The sequence below is a fragment of the Oncorhynchus gorbuscha genome, linkage group LG08 (genome assembly GCF_021184085.1).
Source record: "Oncorhynchus gorbuscha isolate QuinsamMale2020 ecotype Even-year linkage group LG08, OgorEven_v1.0, whole genome shotgun sequence".
Lineage (NCBI taxonomy): Eukaryota > Metazoa > Chordata > Actinopteri > Salmoniformes > Salmonidae > Oncorhynchus > Oncorhynchus gorbuscha.
In genome coordinates this window covers 6,568,531-6,594,350 of record NC_060180.1, presented here as the reverse complement: position 1 = coordinate 6,594,350, position 25,820 = coordinate 6,568,531, and the positions used below count along the sequence as shown (strand labels likewise).

At 41.9% G+C, this 25,820-nt stretch overlaps 1 protein-coding gene across 2 annotated transcripts; it reads left to right on the top strand.

The window, feature by feature from the left end:
• The first annotated feature begins 3,267 nt into the window (after nucleotides 1–3,267).
• Nucleotides 3,268–12,551, top strand: LOC124041131 (acyl-CoA desaturase-like). Of its 2 annotated transcripts, none has more exons than XM_046358342.1 (6): nucleotides 3,268–3,460; nucleotides 3,703–3,972; nucleotides 5,040–5,170; nucleotides 6,366–6,571; nucleotides 8,684–8,916; nucleotides 9,782–12,551. In XM_046358342.1, exons 2-6 carry the CDS (start codon nucleotides 3,747–3,749, stop codon nucleotides 9,979–9,981), a joined length of 996 nt encoding a protein of 331 aa, XP_046214298.1. In that variant the 5' UTR covers nucleotides 3,268–3,460; nucleotides 3,703–3,746; the 3' UTR covers nucleotides 9,982–12,551. The 2 variants fall into 2 exon arrangements, with proteins under 2 accessions (XP_046214298.1, XP_046214297.1); XM_046358341.1 differs by having other exon boundaries at nucleotides 3,270–3,460; nucleotides 3,698–3,972.
• Nucleotides 12,552–25,820: the final 13,269 nt, after the last annotated feature.

Sequence of the window (25,820 nt, the reverse complement as noted above, 5' to 3'; positions counted from 1 at the left end):
ATGCTACGCAGGGCTACGGGCCAGAAGGTTGAGGGTTCGCTGACCACCACAGAGGAGCTCTCCCTACCTCTTTCATTACACTACGACCAGAGTCGGCTGCAGACAATGATCAGCTAGGAGAAAATGTCAACATTTTGATGCCATATTTATAATTATATAAAATATACAATATGCAACAAATTTTCAACCAACAGGTGTCTGTGCCAATGCACCACACAACCAATAAACAAACCATACTGACTTTGGGCACTTCAATATCATGGTTTGCGTTTTCAACACCACAATAAATAGACTATGTCAATCTCGACAAACAGAAAATACATCCCTCCCTACCTTGAAGGCTTACCCAGTATCGAAGGCCTCGCTTGACAATCTCCAAATGTCATTCAAATTTTGGATGTTTTGTAACAGATGACTCTTACCATCCATCATTTGGCCGCTGCAGAGTTTGAATTGACTGATTGATTTTATTTGTCAGTTCAAAAAAGACATATATACACAAAGATTTTTAAAAGATACCGGGATTGCACAATAAAGTCGGGAACTTATTTTCATTGTGGTCCCTGTTTTATTTTACATAAATACCATTACATAGATACAGACACAAAGAGGGATGTCGGCCAAATGAGACACATTTATATGTCCTTAAAAACAGCTATAACAAATTACAAAAACACTATTCCTTGTGCTTCGATGTGTAGCATATGCATAACTTTATAGTCTGTTTTTAATTTGTTTTTGTCTACTTTCCTAAAATAATAATTGTCCACCTCGCGGTTCAGCTGTCAGAGATATTAGCACAACATGTATCAGGGCATTGCATGCATAGGCCTATAGGCTATGATATTCATATTTTTATAAATATATACGGTGTATATACTGACTCCTTGGTCAGCTCTCCCGCTATCTCTCTCAGAATGACCTTCTTGATCCAAATCAGTCAGGTTTCAAGACTAGTCATTCAACTGAGACTGCTCTTCTCTGTATCACGGAGGCGCTCCGCACCGCTAAAGCTAACTCTCTCTCCTCTGCTCTCATCCTTCTAGACCTATCGGCTGCCTTCGATACTGTGAACCATCAGATCCTCCTCTCCACCCTCTCCGAGTTGGGCATCTCCGGCGCGGCCCACGCTTGGATTGCGTCCTACCTGACAGGTCGCTCCTACCAGGTGGCGTGGCGAGAATCTGTCTCCTCACCACGCGCTCTCACCACTGGTGTCCCCCAGGGCTCTGTTCTAGGCCCTCTCCTATTCTCGCTATACACCAAGTCACTTGGCTCTGTCATAACCTCACATGGTCTCTCCTATCATTGCTATGCAGACGACACACAATTAATCTTCTCCTTTCCCCCTTCTGATGACCAGGTGGCGAATCGCATCTCTGCATGTCTGGCAGACATATCAGTGTGGATGACGGATCACCACCTCAAGCTGAACTTCGGCAAGACGGAGCTGCTCTTCCTCCCGGGGAAGGACTGCCCGTTCCATGATCTCGCCATCACGGTTGACAACTCCATTGTGTCCTCCTCCCAGAGCGCTAAGAACCTTGGCGTGATCCTGGACAACAAACTGTCGTTCTCAACTAACATCAAGGCGGTGGCCCGTTCCTGTAGGTTCATGCTCTACAACATCCGCAGAGTACGACCCTGCCTCACACAGGAAGCGGCGCAGGTCCTAATCCAGGCACTTGTCATCTCCCGTCTGGATTACTGCAACTCGCTGTTGGCTGGGCTCCCTGCCTGTGCCATTAAACCCCTACAACTCATCCAGAACGCCGCAGCCCGTCTAGTGTTCAACCTTCCCAAGTTCTCTCACGTCACCCCGCTCCTCCGCTCTCTCCACTGGCTTCCAGTTGAAGCTCGCATCCGCTACAAGACCATGGTGCTTGCCTACGGAGCTGTGAGGGGAACGGCACCTCAGTACCTCCAGGCTCTGATCAGGCCCTACACCCAAATAAGGGCACTGCGTTCATCCACCTCTGGCCTGCTCGCCTCCCTACCACTGAGGAAGTACAGTTCCCGCTCAGCTCAGTCAAAACTGTTCGCTGCTCTGGCTCCCCAATGGTGGAACAAACTCCCTCACGACGCCAGGACAGCGGAGTCAATCACCACCTTCCGGAGACACTTGAAACCCCACCTCTTTAAGGAATACCTAGGATAGGATAAAGTAATCCTTCTCACCCCCCTTAAAATATTTAGATGCACTATTGTAAAGTGGTTGTTCCACTGGATGTCATAAGGTGAATGCACCAATTTGTAAGTCGCTCTGGATAAGAGCGTCTGCTAAATGACTTAAATGTAAATGTAAATGTATATAGCCTATATAAAGGAAGAGAAGCATAGGCCTAAACCCAGAGAGATGGAGAGAGATAGAGACATGTGGTGGCATGCTTACGACACTGACATGCATTTCTTTATGTCAGATGGCTACTACGTCTGATATACAGATATAGATGTACAGAGGGAGGCTATTTGTACATTTCCTCTCAGAATATTTTGTATAAAGATAAGCATCATATTGTTAGATTATAGGAGAAACTCTGGTAGGCCTAAAACAATTTCTTCACCTCAAGTCCAACTGTCGGAGTCAGTTGGAGCGTAGGTGTGTACTGCCTTTACATCATGCCTTTATATCATAGGTAGGCATACAGTAATTAAAGATTAATAATAGCCACAAACGTTCACAAACGTTTCTAAGCTTCATTAGGGTAATATCAAAGTAAGTCAAGCCATTGTTTATTAGAGAAAATACAAGCAGAAGAGCATATGTAAACCAAGGGAAAAACTCACTAACCTCCCCCGTGACCCCCCCCCCCAAAAAAAAACACAACCCTCCCCAAAGCAAAAAATAAAATAATGGTTTGACAACCCTCCCCTATTTTGGACCACCCCTGCCCCAATAATTTGTATCTGTCCCTAAAATGATGTATCATTCAACTCCCATCACCTCACATCCTCTCCATGAACAACAAAATGCAATTTTCCTTATTGTAATGACCAATTTATGGAAAGGTTACTGCTGGGCACTGACTTTGGAAAGGTGGTGTCTGTCTATCTAACTAGACTATGCCTATAAAACAAACAGCTATCCGAACATTGTGACACAAGTTGTGTAATTTGTGATCACATAAATTAACATGAGCGCGACTGTAAAGAAACAAACAGAAAGGGGGTGGGTGAGTGGTGTTATCTGGATGTCTTTCAACATTTCACTGCCAGGGGTTGTAAAATAAACATCAGATGCGAAGGCAACCAATGAAACGATTAGGGTAGAAGTGGCATCAAATGCCCCTCGACCAATTGCAGTCTTTAAAACGAGGTCTGAAGATGAAACTCAGCAGCAGGTTAGGTAAGCGGAGTCATCACTACGAGTAGAGCTGACAACGCGTTCAATTGTCAACTTTCGCCCGAAGAAGCCATCTCCGCGTTGTGCCCATTTTAACGATTCTCTTCATACCACGCAGTAAGTTTTGTATTTGATGCCAGTTGATAGCAAATGATGTGTTCGTTTTAGAGTAGCCTATGCTATCCTAGCATTGCAACCAGTGATGCTTGCCCACCAGGAAATCGAACACGCACTTTAATCTAGCTGCTAGCACGCACTTTCACCGTGTGAAGTGCGTGCTCGATTTCCTGGTGGGATGGACCATGATGCCGGTGTTTGTCATGTAAACTGAATACCTATCTGTCCTCTTTTAAGTATAGATCTCGTCTCAACACTGGGCACGTTACAGAATTCTACAGCAAAAATGACAGAGACGACAAACCCCAGCAAGCAACAAAACGGAGATGCCGTGATGCTAGAAACGTCGACGAGGGATGATGTTTTTGATGATAGTTATAAAGCAAAAGAGGGCCCTAAACCACCGATGAGACTGGTGTGGAGAAACATCATATTAATGTTTTTATTACATGTTGGAGCGCTCTATGGACTGATGCTCGTGCCCTCCGCGTCGGTCCTGACTCTGGCTTGGAGTAAGTATCACCATTTACTTAATGTGCCATTTTATTCAAATGTTCTTGTTCCGCTTGTATCGGTTTCGACGCCCTCTTCCTCGTTAAAGTTGTTGGTCTACGCAGCATGGTTTTATCGGGTCGACCAGCGACAAGAGAATGTGTTGAGCCGGGTGATGCATTTGTGAAGTAGGCGTTTGGTGGTGTTACACCGACATGTTGCTACTTGCCCGCCCTCCTATAATAATAGTGTTGAATGTTGGTAAATCTATTTCGGGGCACACCTACTCAATATTTTCCCCATGGAAATAACAAACAAGGGCCTATTTGGCGACTTCTCTCGTATTATATAATATGTAGCCTAACAGTTTATGGACCATCTATCTTCAATTGAAGACACTGCTCATAGGCTAGGCCTACTGTGGTGCAGATGGAGAGTGACTTTTGGAATGTGTGGCCTGAGGCACGTCTGTTCTAAATATATTTCTGAATTAGAAAATAGCTGCACCCATCTTTATTTGCTTGTTTAGACATAGGAAAAAACGTGCAGGGGTTTTAATTCTGTTTTTGTGAGAATAGTTGGAATAGATAGACAGAACTCATGACTTGGATTATACTGAACAACCAAAACTGTGTTTCCACTGTTGTCTCTCTCGCTCTAGCTCTCATATGCTGAACTGCATATTATTCCATTGGGCAAGACAAAGAACAATCAGCATTCCAATAGACATTCCATTGTGAGGCTACATGGCACCACAACAGAATGTCTCTTCTTTGCTGCCTGGACCAGTTGGATGTCCCAGGTTCTCACATCCTAAGCAGCCTTGTGTGACTGCACATAGAAACACATTCAGCAGTTTTACAACAACTCTGAGAGTAGACATGCATGCATATGTGCTGTCATTGCCAGTTCCCAACAGAAATGACTATATTAACTAGGCAGGGATGGGGAACAGGCATGGGACATGATGTCCCTTGTAACTACTAGGAGTCAAATGTCTTTGTGTGTGTTTCACATGATTCTGTGTGTGCGAGCCAGACATGGGTGTCTGTATATCTAGCCTAATCTCTCTCTTTCTTTCTCCTAGCTGCTTTGTGCTTCTTGCTCAGTGCCCTGGGTATAACTGCAGGGGCCCACCGCCTCTGGAGTCACAAGTCCTACAAGGCCTCCACCCCTCTCCGAGTCTTTCTGGCCCTCGCTAACTCCATGGCCTTTCAGGTAAACAAAGGAACTTTTGGAATTGAATCAACTTTATTGAACCCCAGAGAGGACACAGTATAGGACTCCTACAGGGACAAAAGCAGACACAGGCATACACACACATCATAAACTTGAAGGCTAAACTTGTGTGATCAACCAACATGGCTCTTCCAAAACACCAAGGTTCTTTCTCGAGTGTAGCTTCAATTAAAAGGCCTTTATTGTGTTGGCGTGTCTGTGAGGGAAAGTTAGAAACAGCAGGACAGAGAGCTAGCAGAGGCTACACCCAAGTGCCAACGATTTAGCGGCTTTAGCCAGCCTTCACCAAAAAACATCAACACAAGCCTACTTATCCAAATTTCATACAAAATCCCTTTGTGAAATAGACCCAATTTTATTCTAGAAATCTCCAAAATTAGATGAAGTGACCATCATGTGGCCCAATGACGACCTTACAAACTGATGACTTGATTTAAAGAAGCAATCAGGTTAAGGGTTTGGTTAAAAAAGGTCTACTCTAGTCCCCACCAATAACAACAACTTAATTAATGAGTGACCCACTGTGCAATATGCTGGTATATAAAGTATGATTGAGTGTTGATAAATTTCCACTGGAATTAACGATTGCATTTAATCTGAGTGGGCGTTGCCTGTATAATCTGTGTTGTTGTGCTGACTGACTGATGCTGCCCGGTAATCTGATGGTCACCTCTTAATACACATTGTCTATTGAACTGTAGTTCTCTACTATATGTTTTCTAGGTATATAAATGCATAGTATACTGTGCATTTATACTCAAGTATATTGTGTTTAAACCCTCTCTCTGGTGTTGTTCCCATACATATTAATATTAGTGTTTTCTGACATCTCAATTGCTTGTAGAATTACAGCATGGAGATGGAGATAAATACATGGTTTATCTCTATGGTACAAAGAACAGAAATGGGACAGCACTCCAGTAAATATACTTAAATGTACATTTTTATTGCCGAACGTTCGGGTATGAGCCTTTCAGCTTGCATGACAATCAATGTTAATGGTTATCTCTATAGTAGAAACACCAGAACTGTGGATCTAGGGCCAAACCGTATATATCAAGCATCTCAGAGTAAGAGGGGTGATCAGGTTCTCCATGGTCCCAGATTCCTGTGTTGCTTTTCTGTTGGATATAAGTGGCTCCTAAACAACCACATCACCATTTATTTCTTCCAGAACGACATCTACGAGTGGGCGAGGGACCACCGGGTTCACCACAAGTACTCTGAGACAGACGCCGACCCCCACAATGCAGTGCGGGGATTTTTCTTCGCTCACATTGGCTGGCTGCTCGTACGCAAGCACCCCGACGTCATCGAGAAGGGCAAGAAGCTGGAGCTGACGGACCTGAAGGCAGATAAAGTCGTCATGCTCCAGAGAAAGTAAGATGACAGTTTTCCAGTCTATGCCCTGTACTGTCCTAGTTCCATGCCTTTCATCTTATATACCACTCAGGCGACACGTTTGTCAAAAGTTGCTCATGGTAGTGAAAACATTTTTGGATGGGTGACCCCAGCGAGAATCGAACTTGCGATATTGGTATTGCAAGCCCCATGCTTTACCAACTGAGCCACACAGGATGGTATATTGTCTGTTGGTATATTGTCTGTTTGTATTATCTCCTGTAAAGAGTTTATTTATGATGCAATGCACCTTTCTGTGAAAACAGATAAAACGTTATCTTAATACTTAAAGATATTGCTTTAGAGAGATTGCTGCTCCTCAAATGTGATCTTTTGATAAAGTCTTTGTTACGTCAAGCTATCTCCGTCAACGTTGTTATTTTATCACCTGTCAACTTTATCAAAAGATGACATTTGGGAGCAGCAAAACTTTGAGCCACATTCCCTTTTTCCATGTATTGGATCTTGTTCTTGGATATGTGTAAAACCCTCTCCTTTCATAAGAACAGTTATACCCTCAGACCTCCAATTATGAACTGTTTGTTTGTTTTGAGGAACTGGATTCTTGTTGTACTTTAAATAAAATAATCTACATACTGTAGCTTTCTGTTGGAAGTATTTTTTTTAAATGCCCAATGCAGCTGTTTTTATCTCTCTTTCTGGGTAACAATTACCTTGCTGTAATAGTTTTTCATTAAAACTGACAAATAGCTTTTTAACAAACTATTTCTCCGCAAGGATTTTGCTAGGACTGTCTGGGAGGGGTCTAAGTGTGAGGGGAAAACTTAACTAGCTCTTATTGGCAGAGCTGTTCGGAACTATGTCTATTAACCAATTTACCGGTCTATTATTGGTCTATTATTGGTCTATTAACCAAGCCGAAACTCCCTCATTTAAACAGGCTGATAAGAAGGTCCTGTGTAGATTATATTTTCAACCAGAAAGTATCAGGAAATAACACTGATCAAATTTGTTCACACTTTTGCAGTGTTAGTTTCATCAGCTGTTGTACAATGTGAGACAACACCGTAAAAACAGAATTTTTGACTGAACTGGGCCTTTTTAAAGGTGTTGGCCCTGCCAAGGCTTTTGGCAGTACCCTTGCTTTGAATCATGCAGTGTTATAGCTAGAAGCCTATTTTGCATTCTGGGAAAGTTGCACCAAACCTCCATTGGCAGTGGCACGGCACAGAATGTACCACAGAGGGGCAATTGAACACTCATTGAACACTTGAAAGACCTCTGTATAAAATCCACCATAGAAATCGGTGGTTACAGAATGAATGTCACATCAAGATTTGGACTGCATGTGACAAGTGATCAGATGATGCCATTGAGTTTTGCATTTCCCTCTCTACCATATATTGTCAATACAAGATGATCAAGCAACCCAAAACCGCTGTGTTCCACATTATTGTACGTGTGTATGTTCTGTGAGACCAGTTACTCGTCAACGTTTAGATGTATTTGAATTCATTGTCTATGCATGACAATATCTAAGGTAAACAAAACTCTTGAGTGCTCCACACAAATGTTTCATTGTTAGGACCAGTTGCTTTCCTGATCATGTGGTTAGCTATACTTCTGTGTATGTTGCATGAGAGTAGCCCCAGTAGCTTGACTGTGCTCTCTGCACTGCTGCTCTCTGAACCAGTTTCCCCATTCTAGTCACGACCACAGGAAGTGGTAGTCTGGGTCGCGGTGGCCGTGACGGCGCTGGTGGCGGATCGTTTGTTAAGAGCTGTCATCTCTGCCAGGACCTCGGATCAGGCCATACCCGCACAAAGTACAGTGACTGGCTGGCCATTGGTCAACATGCAGCGGGTGCTCTTGGATGCAGTCCCAAACTAGTATCACCACAGCTCTTGTAGAAAAGGGTGATTTTAATATATGGTGGTAGACACAATCAACCGATCAGAAGATTTTGTCCAAATGTGTTTTTTTATGTGGACTGAGAAGTAGGTGTGACGTACCTCTGTTTATGAATCTAGGTGCTTGGGGTGGTGACTTTTCAGCGTTAGTAACTATGTTTAGATTCAAACAATGTCTCTTTTCTCAGTATATCTCTAACGTCTCATCTCTGCCCTCTAGGTACTACAAGCTGTCTGTGGTCCTGCTGTGTTTCCTGGTGCCCATGTGGGTGCCTTGGTTCCTGTGGGATGAGTCCCTGTGGGTGGGCTACTTCATCCCGTGCCTCATGAGGTACGCTCTGGTGCTGAATGCTACCTGGCTGGTCAACTCTGCCGCTCACATGTGGGGCAACCGACCCTACGACCGCAACATCAACCCCAGTGAGAACCGTTTTGTGGCCTTCAGCGCCATCGGTAAGCCTGGATCATCTTTCTCTTTAAAGGGAGTGAGGGGAGATCCACTCTCCAGTGTTGGGATCAATTCACAATTCCATTTAAAACACAATTTTATATGAATTATCACTAAATATAAACATTTAGGCTTGCTTAGATTGATATTTTTGCACAGGGAGCAGTGGCTTGTATTTCGCAACCAACCCCGGCACTATAAAGTGTTCTTTATAGCGTAAGAAAGGCTCGGACCGTAGAGATGTATGTATAATAAATTAATGCAGGTTTCACAATTGGTAAATCTGAAATGGCACCCTATTCCCTATATAGTGCACTACTTTGGGTGGAGCTATACTTTTGGCCAGAGCCTTGCACTCTATAAGGAGTATAGACACAGCCAATGACCATTTAAATAATTTTGGTGACCCCACTGCAGTTCACACCTGACTCTGAATACCAATGTTCTACTGTTAGCCTCTTGTCTGTAGGAGCTGCCTGTTTGTCAGCTATGAAAATCATGCTTTAGTTGAATTGCTTAAATCAAGTGGGAATTGTAAGATACTTACAGCTCTGGATTTAGAGGGCTGCTAGTAGTTGGTGGATGTTTTTGAGTCCTCTAATGCTGGTTCTTCAAGTTGGAGACTATAATTAACTTTGTTGAATCATGTGTTTGAGTACGATCCTCCCAGCAAGACTGAAGTTACCCAGCCCTGTTGTGGAACTTCTCAGTCTCCAAGTGCTTTAGTTGACATATCACCTGTACTCTTATCAAATCATGTTTTCAAGCCTATTGGGGGGGAAAGTAACTCTCATAGATGCACATCGGCCTGTTGGTCTTTTTAACATTTTTATTTTAAAAAATGCCCTGGTCTCGTGTCCTTCCTTTCAGGTGAGGGCTTCCACAACTACCACCACACCTTTCCCTTTGACTACGCCACCAGTGAGTTCGGCGTGAAGTTGAACATCACCACCGCCTTCATAGACCTCATGTGCTTCCTGGGCTTGGCCAAGGACTGCAAGAGGGTGTCCCGCGACCTCATCTCGACCCGCGCCCAGAGAACCGGTGACGGCAGCCACAAGACTGGCTGAGTAATGTTGTCTCAACCGCCTCAAACTGTTACGGACTTGATAAGACCGATACCAGATATGTTAAAACGGGCCAAACCAACGAAAGATGGAAAGATTGTAGCTGTAGTAAATTGCAGCGATGATGATGATGATGATGGAGTTAGTAGTGCTGCACATAGTAGTGATCAGACCAGGTTCATTGATGTTTCATTTCTGTATTAGTTAAAAACCTATTCCTGAGTTCCTCAGACTAATATTGGCTTTAAAACGGTCCTAGACCTTTCAGTAAATTGTGTATTTTTTTATGTTGTGTTTTTGAAATGAATGCTGTGTGAGGTGACTATTAGCCAAAGTGAGCTTATAGAGTGGCAAGGCTGGGCATATTGGCACAGACACTGGAAGAGTCTTGATTAGAGAGTCTTGTTATCTGTGGAATAGCCTGAAGTGTGTGTGTGTGTGTGTGTGTGTGTGTGTGTGTGTGTGTGTGTGTGTGTGGCGGAGCTAGATGGTGTAATGTGTGAAACATTACACCAACCAAACTACCTGCCTGTGCCATCTGTGCACCAACAATGAAGATGGAAGAACATTAACCTCTAATTTATTCATGTGCTATTATTAATTAACCCTATGTGGCACTTTTGAAATTGTTAAGTGAAAAAAATTAAGGAGTTTGGGGTTTCTTGACATGAAGGCGAAGCAGGCAAGTTTTGTTTTGATCACGTTTCGTTCAATTCAGACAAAAAATAATCTCTTTGATATGTCAGGATCGATCTCTCAATCAGTCGCACTTTGCTGACGTTCATTTCATAAGTGTGGAGTAGTCTTAAGTCCTGAGAGAAGTCCAGCTTTAGTCTTAAGTCCTGAGAGAAGTCCAGCTTTAGTCTTAAGTCCTGAGAGAAGTCCAGCTTTAGTCTTAAGTCCTGAGAGAAGTCCAGCTTTAGTCTTAAGTCCTGAGAGAAGTCCAGCTTTAGTCTTAAGTCCTGAGAGAAGTCCAGCTTTAGTCTTAAGTCCTGAGAGAAGTCCAGCTTTAGTCTTAAGTCCTGAGAGAAGTCCAGCTTTAGTCTTAAGTCCTGAGAGAAGTCCAGCTTTAGTCAAGTTCAAAATGTAAGTTTCTTGATATTTTATTTGTTTTATCAAGGCACCCACCTTCAGTCTGATTTTTACCGTAAGCTGCTGTTGAAACAGCCCTACCTACTTCATAGTCAAAGTACTGTTTTAGCGGTCATTATATACCAGATCCTATTCCATATAAGCTGGCATAGAAGTTCACTTCTGCTGTGGCATTACACATGAAAGCACCAGTGGTCTCCTCCTGTCCAAGTTGCTCTTACCAGGAGGATGAAGGAAGTTCTCCAAGTTTCAAATGGCACCCTATTCCCTATATAGTGCACTACTTTTGACCAGGGCCCAATGTGGGCTCTGGTCATAGGTGGTGCACTATATAGGGAATAGGGTGTCATTTGGGACGTACATAAGGTCTCGGGGTCATTTGTGTATAAGATGATTTATACCTCTGGTGTGGGTGAAGGTGCCTGTGACTTCAGTTGGTGTTTTTTCCCATCCTGCTTCACGGAGACACCTCTGCACTGAAATGTAGTGAAATGACATACTTATCAGTCTTTATTATACAAAGAAATACTTGTTTGTATTTATTTTTTACTCTTACTGCAGTTGAAATAGGAATATGGGACTTCTGTCTCCCTTCTCCAATAGGACAATGTGGAAAAAAAGAGGCTTATGAGAGCATTTGCGTACGTGTCGCCTCTCGATATCTTGAATAAAAATATTTTGTCAGGACTCGCCCAAGATGCCTTATGGAAGTAATGTTATGTACTTTGCTTGTAGACATGGACATGTCTAAAAAAATATGGATGCAACATAGGGGAGGGAAAGAAAGCGCCAACAATTGATGTCCAACCAAATGAACACTCTAGGAGTGATCGTGAAAAACTATAGGAATTCCACTTTCTAGGAATAAGAGATTTGCTTTGGTACTGGGGTTGTTATTTAATGACTGTCTTAAAAAACTATATTTATACTTGAAAGAATATCCCAAGATGCAAAAGTATGTGTGTCTGTATGTATGAGAGAATATCCCAAGATGTACCGTATGTGTGTCTTATGTATGAGAGAGAGCTAGAGTAACGGATAGCACTTATTTAAATTGAAAGTAAAAGGAAAGACCATATGATTTGCATCTAGGGATATTCTTTCAAGTATCAGAAGATTCTGATGAGGAATTAGGAATCAATTTTTGCATAATATTTCAACGAATGTTTTGGCTCTGAAGAAACAAGATTCCAGATTAGTTATGAACTCATCAAATTGTAATAATATTTGTCGCACTTTGGTCTACTTTTTTCAGTGCAATTATTTTGTACAGTGTTAACTTCTTGAAGTCTGAATGCCTTAAAAAGAAACTGCCGCATTTATTTTCAAGGAATGTTTTACCCACTGTATGTACCGTAAATAAACCAAATTTTCTACATGTTGGAAAGTATGTTCTGCTGTCAGTTTTGTTGTAATTCTGTAATCTCTCTGTTCCTAATTGAATAAAAGACATGTCGTTGTCTTAGCATTTACTGGTCCCATCCCAGCTGCATTGTCTCAGTAATTGTTCTGCAAAGTGACTGGGGTGCAAAGTGCCCACCGTAGATCATTTAACATATTGCAATGGGAAATGTTGTGCAACAAAAACGAGTGTTTCTTATTTGTACAATTCCAGTTAGTCCCTCCCACTTCCGCACATTTGGTTCCTAGTGAATACAACCCTGATGAAGGTGTGCTGTGTATGCAGCATAATACTGTGTTACTCTCAACACTGCCTAAAGTGATTATAAATTAAACTCCAGCTATCACAGAAGACCATTCTCTGACTGGCCTTGTCCTCGGGCGATGGGTGGATGCTGTTTGACTATTCTGTGACCTATTCTCACAATCTTTCTTCCCCTTACTGAATCATGGTATTTTAGACTAGAATTTCATTTAAACTTTATACTATCAACATGCAACACCAAGTACAGAAAAATACATAGCACTTGTATAGCTCCTTTGAATGTGGTATTTACCTATCACATTGCTTATTCAAAACCTTAACCTGACCGCAGGCCTCTGAAACTAAAGGTTTGGAGTATTTAGTCGGTGTGCCTGCTGACAGACAACATGCATACCAGTCGGCCTGAGTGGTTTTCATAACGACTTGAAGTTCTTGTTTGCTGACAGATGTCATCACTTCCTTAAACAGTCGTTTCAAGATTGTGTGTTGGTCCCCTGGGCTCCCTAGACTCATTCAGGTTGAGTGCAATTTGCTCTTTCACTCACTCTCCCTCTCCAGCTAACTCACTCTCCTTCTCACACACATCCTCTGTCTCTCTCTCAGATTGCTCTCTCCACCCCTATCTCTCTCTGGACATGATGTGCTTGCTTCCTGTTTCTTCACATTCCTCTAGTTCCTCAGCCAACTGCTGATCAGTTCCATATTGTGCTGGACGTGCATGACTCACTCACCTATTGAAGCTATCTCACAACGTCAGGCCGTGGGCGCCTGCTATGCATGTCCTCTCTCCGGCCTACACTGAGCAGCAACAAGACACTGCTTCCTTTTAATCTGATCCGTTTTATCTGATCGTCGTCTTCTGTGTGTGCCAGAGTCTTGGTTTATCTATGGTATTGTGCTTTAGCCTCTGCTAAATGGGTTAATTTTGGTGCATTGACTGATCGTGAGTTGAATGAACCGTTCTGATAAAGCATGGACGCAGACGGCTAATTTCTCTTCAAAAACGATCATATCTGCACCCCCTACTGGAGAATATATTAGTGAACCACTGAAAATGATCTCTCTTCTCAGATCTAAATAAGTCCAACTAAATAGACAGGTGAATTATTTTAGCCTGGGTACCAGTATGTTCAGCTAACATTCCACTCCTTGTACTATACCTGAATGGCCAGTTTGAGCCTGGACAGTGAAGAGTTGGCCTATGCAAACATGGTCAGAGTCTAGTCCAGACCTGGGTTCAAATACTATTTGAATCTTTCAAATACTTTGAGTGTTTGCTTTAGTCTGCCTGGAGTGCCAGAGTTTGTACTTTTGAGACTGCTATTGGTTTCATTGCAACAGGCAAGCTCAATCAAGTACAGCTAAAGTATTTCAAATATTTTAAATATAGTTTGATCCCAGGTCTGCTTCAGTCCAGTTGCAGTGGGTGTCCCTACCACAGCACCACGTCTGTCTGTGAGCTTGCCTCCTTGCCCAGTGGTCTGCTGTCAGACTCAGCCCAGCTCCCAGTGACATCACCCCTCTCTCCATTGGCTGCCTGGTGTCAGACCATCCACTGCTCTGCTCTGTGTGTAACACTTGTGTGGTCATCAGGCTGACAGTTTTAGCCTTGCACTGTCAAACTCTGATCTGCTTTGCTGGACAATACTAGGTCTAGGCTACAGTAGCCTACTGGTAGAATATTAGCCTAAAAAATAGGATGGCAAACTTCTTTATTTTACATATTTTTTTCTTAACTAAACAGGGCGTCTTGCCTACTGCTGGAATATTAGAAAAAAAGTAATACTTGCTAACTGTTTCCTTCAATTGTAGTATGGTATAATAAAACCACAGCAAAGCTTCTGAGGAACTTCTAAATCAGGTTCTTTATTTTTTCTTATCTATAATGATGCCTAGTCACTTTACCCCGCCTTCATGTACATATCTACCTCAAATACCTCGTACCTCTGCACATTGATCTGGTACTGGTACTCCCTGTATATAGCTTGATTATTGTATATTTTATTTGATTCCAATTATTTTACTATTTTATTTACATTTTTTAACTGCATTGTTGGGAAGGGCTCATATGCAAGCTTATCCCGATAAAGTTTACACCAGTTGTATTTGGTGTATGTGACAAATCAAATCTGATTTGATTTTCCATTTAGTCAAGTGTAGGTTATATGAATAGATTATTACAAGGGGACTATACTGAAGTGATTTGATGGACCATTTGATGGGTGTGTTGTGTTGGACTGCTCATCACACACTGGGAAACTGTTGGGGGTGATAATGAGGGCGTGGTCACAAATAAAATCAACCGCTTTAGAGTTTTTTTTTGTCCTCAAAAAATGCATTCAAATGGAATGTAGGCATTAATAATTTAACAAAATGCTTATTTTCTTAAAACAAATGAGGCTACCTTAGTTTAGATCAGGAGTCTCCAACAGGTAGATCACGAGCTGCCAGTAGCTCGCAGCCCACCTATGAGTAGCTCGCCAATCAAGTCAGAAATGAATAATAAACATCAAGGTCCTGGCTACTATCCAATCAAAGCCACATTGACATTATCCCACCCCTGAAAAGCTAAACGGAGCCAATTAATTTCAAGCAATATTGCTCCGGTATATGTCTGTTTGGTGCACGTGTTTGTCTATCGCTCTGTAAGTAGCCAGTTTGCGACGCTAATGATAACGTCTTGTGGGTAGACTTTATCCATAATCAACTAAAGGGAAAGTTCACCCATTTTTACATGTGGCCTGATTTTCACTCTTTCTGTGCTCGTAGTTGATCCTTCAAACTGTTTACCCTGATCCACGCTATAAAGCATGTGTGAAACACAAACTAACCCTGGCTGAAATGAATCCTAAATTTACGTGTGTAGCGGGCCAAAGATCCAGGACCAGAGTACCAGGTATCATGACACGGCAGCGCGAGTCGCATGGAATTTTTTTGCCTGTTGTAAACCAGCTAGCTCTTTAACGTCATGAAGAATGAGCATCTTTCTAATTGCACCCTGAAACGATTATTTGCATGTCATGTGAAAGCAAAACGTATACTGTAGAATTCTCGCAAACGCTCCAGAGAAGCGAACAGGGTACCAAATTTTATATGTAAAAGGTCCTATAGGATGTTATAAAATGCTCTAAAACACTCCAAATGAACTCATATTGCATCAGAATCCCATTCTGAATGATGCCTGTGAAGTCTTAAAAAATATTCCACAATCCATGTTTGACTGATACTGTTTACACCACCAACACAACGGTTCAAATATTGATTTATGGGACAGTGGATATTTCTAACACACTTTAGACACATTTTCACAATACATTGTAGTCAATGGCAAGTGAGGACTCAGTAACAAATTAAAATATGTAAAATAATAGCTGAAAAAAAGGCCACATGTAAAATGGGTGAACTTCCCCTTTAAATGTTAGTTTGTTTTATCACTTTGGTGCAATTTTCACAAGAATGTGGTACATTTTCACAACTCTCAATACAAAAACTCTAAACAAATCATCAAAAAGGCAGTAAACACACAAAATCATTGTCACTTTTTATCCAATTTGTAAGTCGCTCTGGATAAGAGCGTCTGCTAAATGACTTAAATGTAATGTAAATGTAACCAAACATTATCAGTGTTTCATCTAGAAATACATGTTTCACATTGCAATGCCTGTTCATATAAAGTAATTGCCTTTCTGAATGCATTTTCACATTACTGTCCGACTGCTCTTAATTGATGATCACTTAAATGTTTTGTATACCTATAGATTTTACATGTAAACTAATTTGTCTAATACAGAGTTTGAGAATTACATAATGGAAATGTACAGTACCAGAGAAAAGTTTGGACACACCTACTCATTCAAGGGTTTTTCTTTATTTTTTAAAACATTTTTCTACATTTTAGAATAATAGTGAATACATCAAAACTATGAAATAACACATATGGAATCATGTAGTAACCAAAAAAGTGTTAAACAAATGAAATATTTATTTTTTATTCTTCAAATGAGAGAATGCCAAGAGTGTGCAATGCTGTCATCAAGGCAAAGGGAGGCTTCTTTGAATAATCTCTCACTTTTGTAGTTACTACATGATTCCATATGTGTTATTTCATAGTTTTGATGTCTTCACTATTACTCTCAATGTATAAAATAGTAAAAATAAAGAAAAATCGGTACTGCTCCTGTATGCTTGTAAAGTAGAAACATGAGAAGTATGACATATTATGATTTTACTTCACAATTTGATTTTTTAAAGCTGATATTGACAAGATCAGAGACGTACTGTATGTGACAAATCAAATCAAAGTTTGTTGATCACGTACACAGATTAGCAGACGTTGCAGTAGGATCCGTGAAATGCTTGTGTTTCTAACTCCTACATTGCAGTAATACAACATCAATACCAATACCAATACGCAAATCATCCAGAAAGTCCTAAAAAAGAAAGTGACAACAGTCCATACCTTTTGACCACAGTGGAAATCAAACCCATAACTCTGGTGTTGCTAGTGCCATGCTCTTATGAACTGAGCCACGTACAGGACCACGAAAATACAAAAGTACAATACAATACTGTAAAATACAATACACAATTACAATACAGGTGGAAGATATATAATTGCCATCCCCATGAGTGTACCACCCTCCTTCAGGCTATGGGTGAGGCATGCAATGAAATCAATCCAGACCTATGTCAGGCTTGGATTCGCCATGCCAAAAGGTTTTTCCCCAGCTGCATGAATCATGAGCATATTTACTGCGATTTCGATGAGAACATACAGTATGGCCAAATGCTCAAGACATGCTTGATGCAAACTAGTACCTGCTGTTACTTGTGCTCCCTCTCCGGCCTCTAGGTTACCAGGCACCATTGTTACTCGCGCATGCGCGTCATCATACTCACCTGGACTCATCTCCTTGATTAGGGTGTCTTGCTCCCTGACAGACTAAATAACTTCTTTGCTCACTTTGAGGACCATGCAGTGCCACTGACACTGCCGGCTACCAAAACCTGTAGACTCTCCTTCACTACAGCCGACGTGAGTAAAACATTTAAACGTGTTAACCCTCGCAAGGCTGCAGGCCCAGACGGCATCCCCAGCCGCGTCCTTAGAGCATGCGCAGACCAGCTTGCTGGTGTGTTTACGGACATATTCAATCAAGTTTACATACACTCAATTAGTATTTGGTAGCATTGCCTTTAAATTGTTTAAGTTGGGTCAAACTTTTCGGGAAGTGTTCCACAAGCTTCTCACAATAAGTCAAGCTTCTCACAATAAGGTGAATTTTGTCCCATTCCTCCTGACAGAGCTGGTGTAACTGAGTCGGGTTTGCAGGCTTCCTTGCTTTCACACACTATTTCAGTTCTGCCCACAAATGTTCTATAGGACTGAAGTGAGGGCTTTGTGATGACCACTCCAATACCTTGACTTTGTTGTCCTTAAGCCATTTTGCCACAACTTTGGAAGTATGCTTGGGGTCATTGTCCATTTTGAAGATCCATTTGTGACCAAGCTTTAACTTCCTGACCGATTGATGTCTTGAGATGTTGCTTCAATATATCCACATAATTTTCCTTCTCATGGTGCCATCTATTTTGTGAAGTGCACCAGTCCTTCCTTCAGCAAAGCACCCCCACAACGTGATGCTGCCACCCCCGTGCTTCACGGTTGGGATGGTGTTCTTCGGCTTGCAAGCTTCCCCCTTTTTCCTCCAAACATAATGATGGTCATTATGGCCAAACTGTTCTATTTTTGTTTCATCAGACCAGAGGACATTTCTCCAAAAAGTACGATCTTTGTCCCCATGTGCATTTGTAAACCGTAGTCTGGCTTTTTTAGGGCGGTTTGAGAGCAGTAGCTTCTTCCTTGTTCAGCGGCCTTTCAGATTATGTCGATATAGGACACATTTTACTGTGGATATAGAAACTTTTGTACCTGTTTCCTCCAGCATCTTCACAAGGTCCTTTGCTGTTGTTCTGGGATTGATTTGCACTTTTCGCACCGAAGTACGTTCATCTCTAGGAGACAGAACGCGTGGTACCTTCAGGCATTTGGAAAATTCTCCCAAGGATGAACCAGACTTGTGGAGGAGGTCTACAATTTTCTGAGGTCTTGGCTGATTTCTTTTGATTTTCCCATGATGTCAAGCAAAGAGGCACTGAGTTTGAAGGTAGGCCTTGAAAGATATCCACAGGTTCACCTCCAATTGACTCAAATTATGTCAATTGGACTATCAGAAGCTTCTAAAGCCATGACATAATTTTCTGGAATTTTCCAAGCTGTTTAAAGGCACAGTCAACTTAGTGTATGTAAGATTCTGACCCATTGGAATTTTGATAAAGTGAATTATAAGTGAAATAATCTGTCTGTAAACAATTGTTGGAAAAATTACTTGTGTCATGCACAAAGTAGATGTCCTAACCAACTTGCCAAAACTATAGTTCGTTAACAACACATTTGTGGAGTGGTTGAAATACGAGTTTTAATGACTCCAACCTAAGTGCATGTAAACTTCCCGACTTCAACTGTATATCATAAACCAGGAAAAAGAAAATGCAGAAAACTGAATTCAGGAACATACAAAATATAATTTTATTGAGCCCCCTTAGATGTTGTTTATTAACCATTGTTTTACCAGGTATATTGACAGAAAACACATCTCTTGTAGGACTCGGGGAAGAGTTGCAGCGTAGGTGAGAAGAGAAAAACATGCCTTTTTGAAGCAGATCTCATGCTAGAAAATATTGGGAGACCCCTGCTTTAATCATCAAATCAAATTTATTTATATAGCCCTTCGTACATCAGCTGATATCTCAAAGTACTGTACAGAAACCCAGCCTAAAACCCCAAACGGCAAGCAATGCAGGTGTAGAAGCACGGTGGCTAGGAAAAACTCCCTAGAAAGGCCAAAACCTAGGAAGAAACAGAGAGAGGAACCAGGCTATGACGCGTGGCGAGTCCTCTTCTGGCTGTGCCGGGTGGAGATTATAACAGAACATGGCCAAGACGTTCAAATGTTCATAAATGACCAGCATGGTCAAATAATAGGTCTGGGACAGGTAGCACGTCCGGTGAACAGGTCAGGATTCCATAGCCACAGGCAGAACAGTTGAAACTGGAGCAGCAGCACGGCCAGTTGGACTGTGGACAGCAAGGAGTCATCATGCCAGGTAGTCCTGAGGCATGGTCCTATGGCTCAGGTCCTTCGAGAGAGAGAAAGAAAGAGAGAAAGAGAGAATTAGAGAGAGCATACTTAAATTCACACAGGACACAGGATAAGACAGGAGAAGTACTCCAGATATAACAAACTGACCCTAGCCCCCCGACACAAACTACTGCAGCATAAATACTGGAGGCTGAGACAGGAGGGGTCAGGAGACACTGTGGCCCCATCCGATGATACCCCCGGACTGGGCCAAACAGGAAGGATATAACCCCACCCACTTTGCCAAAGCATAGCCCCCACACCACTAGAGGGATATCTTCAACTACCAACTTACCATCCTGAGACAAGGCAGAGTATAGCCCACAAAGATCTCCGCCACGGCACAACCCAAGGGGGGGCGCCAACCCAGACAGGAAGATCCCATCAGTGACTCAACCCACTCAAGTGAAGCACCCCTCCTAGGGATGGCATGAAAAGTCACCAGTAAGCCAGTGACTCAGCCCCTGTAATAGGGTTAGAGGCAGAGAATCCCAGTCGAAAGAGGGGAACTGGCCAGGCAGAGACAGCAAGGGCGGTTCGTTGCTCCAGAGCCTTTCCGTTCACCTTCACACTCCTGGGCCAGACTACACTCAATCATATGACCCACTGAAGAGATGAGTCTTCAGTAAAGACTTAAAGGTTGAGACCAAGTTTGTGTCTCTCACATGGGTAGGCAGACCATTCGATAAAAATGGAGCTCTATAGGAGAAAGTCCTGCCTCCAGCTGTTTGCTTAGAAATTCTAGGGACAATTAGGAGGCCTGCGTCATGTGACCGTAGCGTACGTGTAGGTATGTACGGCAGGACCAAATCAGAGAGATAGGTAGGAGCTTTGTAGGTTAGCAGTAAACCCTTGAAATCAGCCCTTGCCTTGACAGGAAGCCAGTGTTGGGAGGCTAGCACTGGAGTAATATGATTTTTTTTTTGGTTCTAGTCAGGATTCTAGCAGCCGTATTTAGCACTAAGGTTTATTTAGTGCTTTATCCGGGTAGCCGGAAATTAGAGCATTGCAGTAGTCTAACCTCGAAGTAACAAAAACATGGATACATTTTTCTGCATCATTTTTGGACAGAAAGTTTCTGATTTTTGCAATATTACGTAGATGGAAAATAGCTTTCCTTGAAACAGTCTTGATATGTTCGTCAAAAGAGAGATCAGGGTCCAGAGTAACGCCGAGGTCCTTCACAGTTTTATTTGAGACGACTGTGCAACCATTAAGATTAATTGTCAGATTCAACAGAAGATCTCTTTGTTTCTTGGGACCTAGAACAAGCATCTCTGTTTTGTCCGAGTTTAAAAGTAGAATGTTTGCAGCCATCCACTTCCTTATGTCTGAAACACAGGCTTCTAGCGAGGGCAATTTTGGGGCTTCACCATGTTTCATTGAAATGTACAGCTGTGTGTCATCCGCATAGCAGTGAAAGTTAATGTTATGTTTTCAAATGACATCCCCAAGAGGTAAAATATATAGTGAAAACAATAGTGGTCCTAAAACGGAACCTTGAGGAACACCGAAATGTACAGTTGATTTGTCAGAGGACAAACCATTCACAGAGACAAACTGATATCTTTCCGACAGATAAGATCTAAACTAGGCCAGAACTTGTCCGTGTAGACCAATTTGGGTTTCCAATCTCTTCAAAAGAATGTGGTGATTGATGGTATCAAAAGCAGCACTAAGGTCTAGGAGCACGAGGACAGATGCAGAGCCTCGGTCTGATGCCATTAAAAGGTAATTTACCACCTTCACAAGTGCAGTCTCAGTGCTATGATGGAGTCTAAAACCCGACTGAAGCATTTCGTATACATTGTTTGTCTTCAGGAAGGCAGTGAGTTGCAGCCTTTTCTAAAATGTTTGAGAGGAATGGAAGATTCGATATAGGCCGATAGTTTTTTATATTTTCTGGGTCAAGGTTTGGCTTTTTCAAGAGAGGATTTATTACTGCCACTTTTAGTGAGTTTGGTACACATCTGGTGGATAGAGAGCCGTTTATTATGTTCAACATAGGAGGGCCAAGCACAGGAAGCAGCTCTTTCAGTAGTTTAGTTGGAATAGGGTCCAGTATGCAGCTTGAAGGTTTAGAGGCAATTATTATTTTCATCATTGTGTCAAGAGATATAGTACTAAAACACTTGATCTCCTGATCCTAGGTCCTGGCAGAGTTGTACATAGTCAGGACAACTGAGCTTTGAAGGAATACGCAGATTTAAAGAGCCTTTACATTCTAATAATTATGATCTTTTCCTATAAGAAGTTCATGAATTTGTTACTGCTGAAGTGAAAGCCATCCTCACTTGGAGAATGCTGCTTTTTAGTTAGCTTTGCGACAGTATCAAAAATACATTTCGGATTGTTCTTATTTTCCTCAATAAAGTTGGAAAAATAGGATGATCGAGCAGCAGTAAGGGCTCTTCGATACTGCACGGTACTGTCTTTCTAAGCTAGTCGGAAGACTTCCAGTTTGGTGTGGCGCCATTTCCGTTCCAATTTCTTGGAAGCTTGCTTCAGAGCTCAGGTATTTTCTGTATACCTGGGAGCTAGTTTCTTACGACAAATGTTTTTTGTTTTTAGGGGTGCAACTGCATCTAGGGTATTGCGCAAGGTTCAATTGAGTTCCTCAGTTAGGTGCTTAACTGATTTTTGTCGTCTGATGTCCTTGAGTAGGAGGGGGAGTCTGGAAGGGCATCGAGGAATCTTTGTGTTGTGAATTTATAGCACGCATTTTGATGCTCCTTGGTTGGGGTCTGAGCAGATTATTTGTTGCAATTGCAAACGTAATAAAATGGTTGGCCGATAGTCCAGGATTATGAGGAAAAACATTAAGATCCACAACATTTATTCCATGGGACAAAACTAGGTCCAGAGTATGACTGTGACAGTGAGTAGGTCCAGAGACATGTTGGACAAAACCCACTGATTCGATGATGGCTCCGAAAGCCTTTTGGAGTGGGTCTGTGGACTTTTCCATGTGACTATTAAAGTCACCAAAAATGTGAATATTATCTGCTATGACTATAAGGTCCGATAGGAATTCAGGGAACTCAATGAGGAACGCTGTATATGGCCCAGGAGGCCTGTAAACAGTAGCATTAAAAAGTGATTGAGTAGGCTGCATAGATTTCATGACTAGAAGCTCAAAAGACGAAAACGTAATTTTTATTTTGTAAATTGAAATTTGCTATCGTAAATGTTAGCAACACCTCCTCCTTTGCGGGATGCACGGGGAATATGGTCACTAGTGTAACCAGGAGGTGAGGCCTCATTTAACACAGTAAATTCATCAGGTTTAAGCCATGATTCAGTCAGGCCAATCACATCAAGATTATGATCAGTGATTAGTTCATTGGCTGTAATTGCCTTTGAAATAAGGGATCTAACATTAAGTAGCCCTATTTTGAGATATGAGGTATCACGATCTCTTTCCATAATAATGACAGGAATGGAGGAGGTCTTTATCCTAGTGAGATTGCTAAGGCGAACACCGCCTTGTTTAGTTTTGCCCAACCCAGGTCGAGGCACAGATACGGTCTCAATGGGGATAGCTGAGCGGACTACACTGACTGTGATAGTGGCAGACTCCAATAAACTGGCAAGTTGGCTAACAGCCTGCTGCCTGGCCTGCACCCTATTTCATTGTGGAGCTAGAGGAGTTAGAGCCCTGTCTATGTTGGTAGATAAGATGAGAGCACCCCTCCAGCTAGAATTGAGTCCGTCACTCCTCAGCAGGCCAGGCTTGGTCCTGTTTGTGGGTGAGTCCTAGAAAGAGGGCCAATTATCTACAAATTCTATCTGTTGGGAGGGGCAGAAAACAGTTTTCAACCAGCGATTGAGTTGTGAGACTGCTGTAGAGCTCATCACTCCCCCTAACTGGGAGGGGGCCAGAGACAATTACTCGATGCCGACATCTTTCTAGCTGATTTACACGCTGAAACTGTGTTGCATTTGGTGACCTCTGACTGTTTCATCCTAACATTGTTGGTTCCCGACGAGGATAACAATATCTCTATACTCTCTACACTCGCCAGTTTTAGCTTTAGCCAGCACCATCTTCAGATTAGCCTTAACGTCGGTAGCCTTGCCCCCTGGTAAACAGTGTATGATCGCTGGATGATTAGTTTTAAATCTAATCCTGCAGGTAATGGAGTCGCCAATGACTAGGGTTTTCAATTTGTCAGAGCTAATGGTGGGAAGCTTCGGTGTCTCAGATCCTGCAACGGGAGGAAGACTCCAACTCGATGCTTAATGGGGAAAACCGGTTGAAAGTTTCTGTCGGCTGAATGAGCGACACCAGTTGAGCATTCCTACAGCATTTCCCTCCAGAAACCGTGAGAAAGTTGTCCGGCTGCGGACCGTGCGAGGGAGTTTATAGTAACGTTACTATCTGTACTTACTGGTGGCACAAATGCTGTTTCATCCTTTCCTACACTGAAATTACCCTTGCCTAACGATTGCGTCTGAAGCTGGGCTTGCAACACAGCTATCTTCGTTATATTATGAGTACAGCGACTGCAATTAGAAGGCATAATGTTAATGTTACTACTTAGCTTCGGCTGTTGGAGGCCATGACGAACTACGTCCAGATAAAGCGTCCTGAGTGAAAAAGTTGAATGAAAAAAAGTTGAATGAGGGAAAAACCAAAAATGTAAATGGTAATTAAAAAGTTTAAAAAAAGTAAAAACCGTAATGTTGTCAGGTAGTAAAGTAAGGTTGGCAACAAAAAGCACAAAACACACAGCAAAACGCATGTTACACATTGTAACATGATCAAATCTCAAGACATGATGCTTCACAAGTGACTTTCTTTCCATATAGGGTAGACTATTAGTCCATGATCCAGCAGGGGGTTGGATAGGCTTACATTTGAATATGACTTATTGTAATTTGATTTATTGTAATTTGATCATATTATTATTTTTTTGAAAATAAGCTATAATCATCAAAACAATAGCCTATGATAGGCCTATGGTACCCTAGAAATAAATTATTCAATTATTATTCAACAAAACAAATCATACATCAGCATATATACCTAAATGAAGTCAAAATACCTAAATAAGATTGATCACTAAATCCGCTCAGAAGGAATGGAGGAAAATTTATCCAAAACATCCCACGAATGAAACTTCCCAAATCAGTGTCCCCTAATCTTAATTTGCACATAAGAAGATGCGCAGACGCCAAAGGCTGTCAAAGGACCAGAGATCTGTATGGTTTTAAACTGTAAATGAGTCACGTAGGGATCAGTTGGGCACAATAACCCAGTATGAGAAGTTAGATAGCTACCATCTGCATTAGTGATGGATATAGCCAATCTTATCAATGGTCCTTATTCGGATCCCCTTCACTTTTATTTGTATTTTTTGTAGGCTATCTCAATGTCATCACATTCAATTCAATTGCACTTTGTTTTGTGAAGTGGAACAATAGAATTAGGAATTAGTCATTTAATAGGATCTCTATAGGTGGAACGTAAATCCAATTCTCACAAACTAGTGCAGCATTTGGGTGAAATGTTAACTTGAGATAGCAATTGCTGTCGCATGAAGATGTCACATCTTGTTAGGCCTGTAACAGTAGGCTGTTCAATGGGATATGCAAAGGCCAGAATTAAGTGACCGATTCATTCGTTTGGTTTCATAAACCAGGTTACCATCCAACTTTTTTATGCAAGTACATTTCAGATTTTAAAAAAATGTCATGACAGGCCTGATGGAAACAGAACATTTTTCAGTCAACTTTCCAAATGTAGACAAAACAAAATATGCTAGACAATTTGGGATATTTTTGTGTTAGTAAAATTAATGATGTGAGACATTTAGGTGGAAACACTTCTATGTGCAAATATTCAGGGGCGCAACTTTCACTGGGGATGGGGGAATTGG

What these genes read in the sequence shown, in the direction of transcription:
- LOC124041131 (XM_046358342.1), top strand. Translation starts at nt 3,747, where the DNA reads ATGACAGAGACGACAAACCCCAGCAAGCAACAAAACGGAGATGCCGTG. An exon ending in GTCGTCATGCTCCAGAGAAA is followed by an intron (nt 6,572 to 8,683) that starts GTAAGATGACAG and finishes TCTGCCCTCTAG; the next exon opens with GTACTACAAGCTGTCTGTGG. An exon ending in TGTGGCCTTCAGCGCCATCG is followed by an intron (nt 8,917 to 9,781) that starts GTAAGCCTGGAT and finishes CCTTCCTTTCAG; the next exon opens with GTGAGGGCTTCCACAACTAC.